Here is a 3550-nt window from a genome sequence, read left to right on the forward strand (position 1 = left end):
TAAATCAACTAATAAATTAAAATTTTAACCCTCCTTGCCTTCGTCACGCTTGGGAAACTCTTGGGCCACCTGATGCGGTCCTGTTGATGGAGCCTTGCTCTCTGGATCTGACACCACACCTGGAGTATCCATAGCGGAGCAAAGAAATCCATGCTGCCATCTTTTCTGCCATAGGTCGTGACTGCAGCCGACGCCTCTCCCATTGGTACCTGGAACCTGCATCCATCTCTCTGAAGCAAAACTTCGCCAAACCTGTTGCCCTTCTTCAGTGTCAACGTTATATGGCGCTGAAACATAAATAAATAAATAAAGTATTAATATAAAACTTTACAAGTACCAATTTGGTATTTTACTAATTACTATATACAAACTCTTAATTTACACACACATCAACAGTCTAAACATATTCATGTCACATCAAAATAAATAATTCGTAAACTCATAAATTATCATTCTTAAACTGCAGCTTCATCAAATCACATTAATAAACTACATTTACACTTCATAAACATTTAACAAATATACATATTCTTTAAATTCCATTTTATCAAACAATATTTACGCCAATTCAAATAATAATAACTTTTCGCATTCCATTCAAACTAACAATACAAATCAATTAATTCACTAAATTAAAATAATAACAAATATTCAAATTTACTTTAATAAATAAATATATAAAAACTTTCGTCAAATCTCCGCCTCGCCTACAAGCCAAACATCGTTTCAACTGGAGCCTCTGCCTGGAGTTCTGGTTTTCCCGTCTCCTCTTCGAGGTCCATCTCGGCAACTTTCTGGCTTTGCTCATGTTTTGTATGCTGCATCTCTTCAGTATCCGGATCCATCATTATATGGAGCTGGAAAAATTAAATAAAATATTATCATAAAACTACATATAAATGGTAAACAAACTACATAAGAAGTACTTTAACATACTCACGACACATCACAATAAAATCACAATAAAATAATTCATAAATTCACAAATTAATATCTAAATATAATAGCCTCATTACATATCCACGCCATATCACAATAAAATAATTCATAAATTCACAAATTAATACTCAGAAATAATAGCTTCATTAAATTACATTTTACACTATATAAACATTTAACTACTCTAATAAATACACATATTCATCAAATTCCAATTTTTCATACAATATTACGCTAATTCAAATAATAATAACTTCTCGCATTCCATACAAATTAACAATATAAATCAACTAATAAATTAAAATTTTAACCCTCCTTGCCTTCGTCACGCTTGGGAAACTCTTGGGCCACCTGATGCGGTCCTGTTGATGGAGCCTTGCTCTCTGGATCTGACACCACACCTGGAGTATCCATAGCGGAGCAAAGAAATCCATGCTGCCATCTTTTCTGCCATAGGTCGTGACTGCAGCCGACGCCTCTCCCATTGGTACCTGGAACCTGCATCCATCTCTCTGAAGCAAAACTTCGCCAAACCTGTTGCCCTTCTTCAGTGTCAACGTTATATGGCGCTGAAACATAAATAAATAAATAAAGTATTAATATAAAACTTTACAAGTACCAATTTGGTATTTTACTAATTACTATATACAAACTGTTAATTTACACACACATCAACAGTCTAAACATATTCATGTCACATCAAAATAAATAATTCGTAAACTCATAAATTATCATTCTTAAACTGCAGCTTCATCAAATCACATTAATAAACTACATTTACACTTCATAAACATTTAACAAATATACATATTCTTTAAATTCCATTTTATCAAACAATATTTACGCCAATTCAAATAATAATAACTTTTCGCATTCCATTCAAACTAACAATACAAATCAATTAATTCACTAAATTAAAATAATAACAAATATTCAAATTTACTTTAATAAATAAATATATAAAAACTTTCGTCAAATCTCCGCCTCGCCTACAAGCCAAATATCGTTTCAACTGGAGCCTCTGCCTGGAGTTCTGGTTTTCCCGTTTCCTCTTCGAGGTCCATCTCGGCAACTTTCTGGCTTCGCTTTTGCTGCATCTCCTCAGTGTCTGGAACCAACATTATATGGAGCTGAAAAAATTAAATAAAACATTATCATAAAACATCATAAAAATGGTAAACCAGCTACATAAGCAGTTCTCAACATACCCACGTCACATCATAATAAAATAACTCATAAATTCACAAATTAATACTTAATTATAATAGCTTCATTACATATCCACGTCACATCACAATAAAATAACTCATAAATTAATACTCAAATAAAATAACTTCATAAATTACACTTCACATTACATAAATATTTCATTACTCTAATAAATACATTCATCAAACTCCATCAAACAATATTATGCTAATTCAAATAAATATAACTTTTCGCATCTCATACAATTTAATAATAAATTAAAATCTCAACCCTCCTTGCCTTCATCACGCTTGGGAAATTCTTGCGCCACCTGACGTGGTCCCGTTGATGGAGCCCTGCTCTCTGGACCTGACACCACACTTGGAGTATCCATAGCGGAGCAAAATAAATCCATGCAGCCATCCTTTATGCCTACTCATCATCATGCAATTAAACTCACCTGGGTCAGCTATGGCCATTACTCTGGCTTCGGCAACTTACACGTTTTCCCATCGCATCCGGAATTTAATCCGCATGGCGCTAAACAAATTAACGCCTCACGGCTCGGATTCCTCGGCCCACACAAGGCGGCTCTGTCCTTGGTTGAGCCGGGCACCCGATAATCGGCTACTACAACCGTTGGAGCTTCTGTTTCCGCTTCTAATCCTGGTCCTGCTTACTCGTCGATCCTAAAATTAAAGTAAAAATTTAAGCTTTTACACAATTCTTATTTAAATTCACTCTTACATAAACTCTTAATTTAACATTTTGTAAATTCTTAATCGCATATAGTTAAACTGTTCTTTATTCAAATGCAAAAATCGCTCATAATGTTCAAATTTATACACTCTCTCTCATTTATGCAAACTTTGTGACCCTAATATTAACTCTTTTGTAATTACATAAGTTATGTATTTTATACTACTTTGGTGCTCCTTTGAGGGATGGGGCACCTACATCACAATGCTTCTGCTTTTTTCCGCTTCCCCTCCACTCAATCATCCACGGAAGGATTAAATCGTTTAATTTACGCTGCTGCCTCCTCACTAAATGCACTAACTTTAAGGCCAATTTTTGTATTTAACATAAGTTATTGTAAATCGAATTTTATGGCCAGTGCGCCAAAATATAGACTAAACTATTAAATAAACAATTAGTAGCAACAAGGGTACAAAAGCTTAATTTTCTCTGCATTCAAATAATTTCTATTAGTAGCCCTCTCAAGACGCGATGGAGTGATCCTGAATGCATATATTCGTGTCGGGGTAACATGCCTATGACGAAAATTAGCCCTTGGCTATACTAAAACTGAGGCTTCCATGCAATGAGTAACGCTCTGAACATGGATGCCCTGGCGCGTATCTGTCGTGTAAATATACTTAACATTCTCAATCAATTCAGTCGCCTCTTGGGTGGACTACAC

The 3550-nt window shown here is 34.6% G+C and overlaps 1 protein-coding gene across 1 annotated transcript; it reads right to left on the minus strand.

Moving 5' to 3' along the window:
- Positions 1-695: 695 nt before the first annotated feature.
- On the minus strand, positions 696-2811 carry LOC115633567. Its single transcript, XM_030531025.1, has 3 exons — positions 2629-2811; positions 1260-1508; positions 696-857 (listed from the first exon to the last, which is right to left on the minus strand). Exons 1-3 carry the CDS (start codon positions 2638-2640, stop codon positions 708-710), a joined length of 411 nt encoding a protein of 136 aa, XP_030386885.1. The 5' UTR covers positions 2641-2811; the 3' UTR covers positions 696-707.
- Between the last annotated feature and the right edge of the window lie 739 nt (positions 2812-3550).

The sequence above is a fragment of the Scaptodrosophila lebanonensis genome, unplaced genomic scaffold (genome assembly GCF_003285725.1).
Source record: "Scaptodrosophila lebanonensis strain 11010-0011.00,11010-0021.00 unplaced genomic scaffold, SlebRS2 tig00001448-arrow-arrow-pilon, whole genome shotgun sequence".
Lineage (NCBI taxonomy): Eukaryota > Metazoa > Arthropoda > Insecta > Diptera > Drosophilidae > Scaptodrosophila > Scaptodrosophila lebanonensis.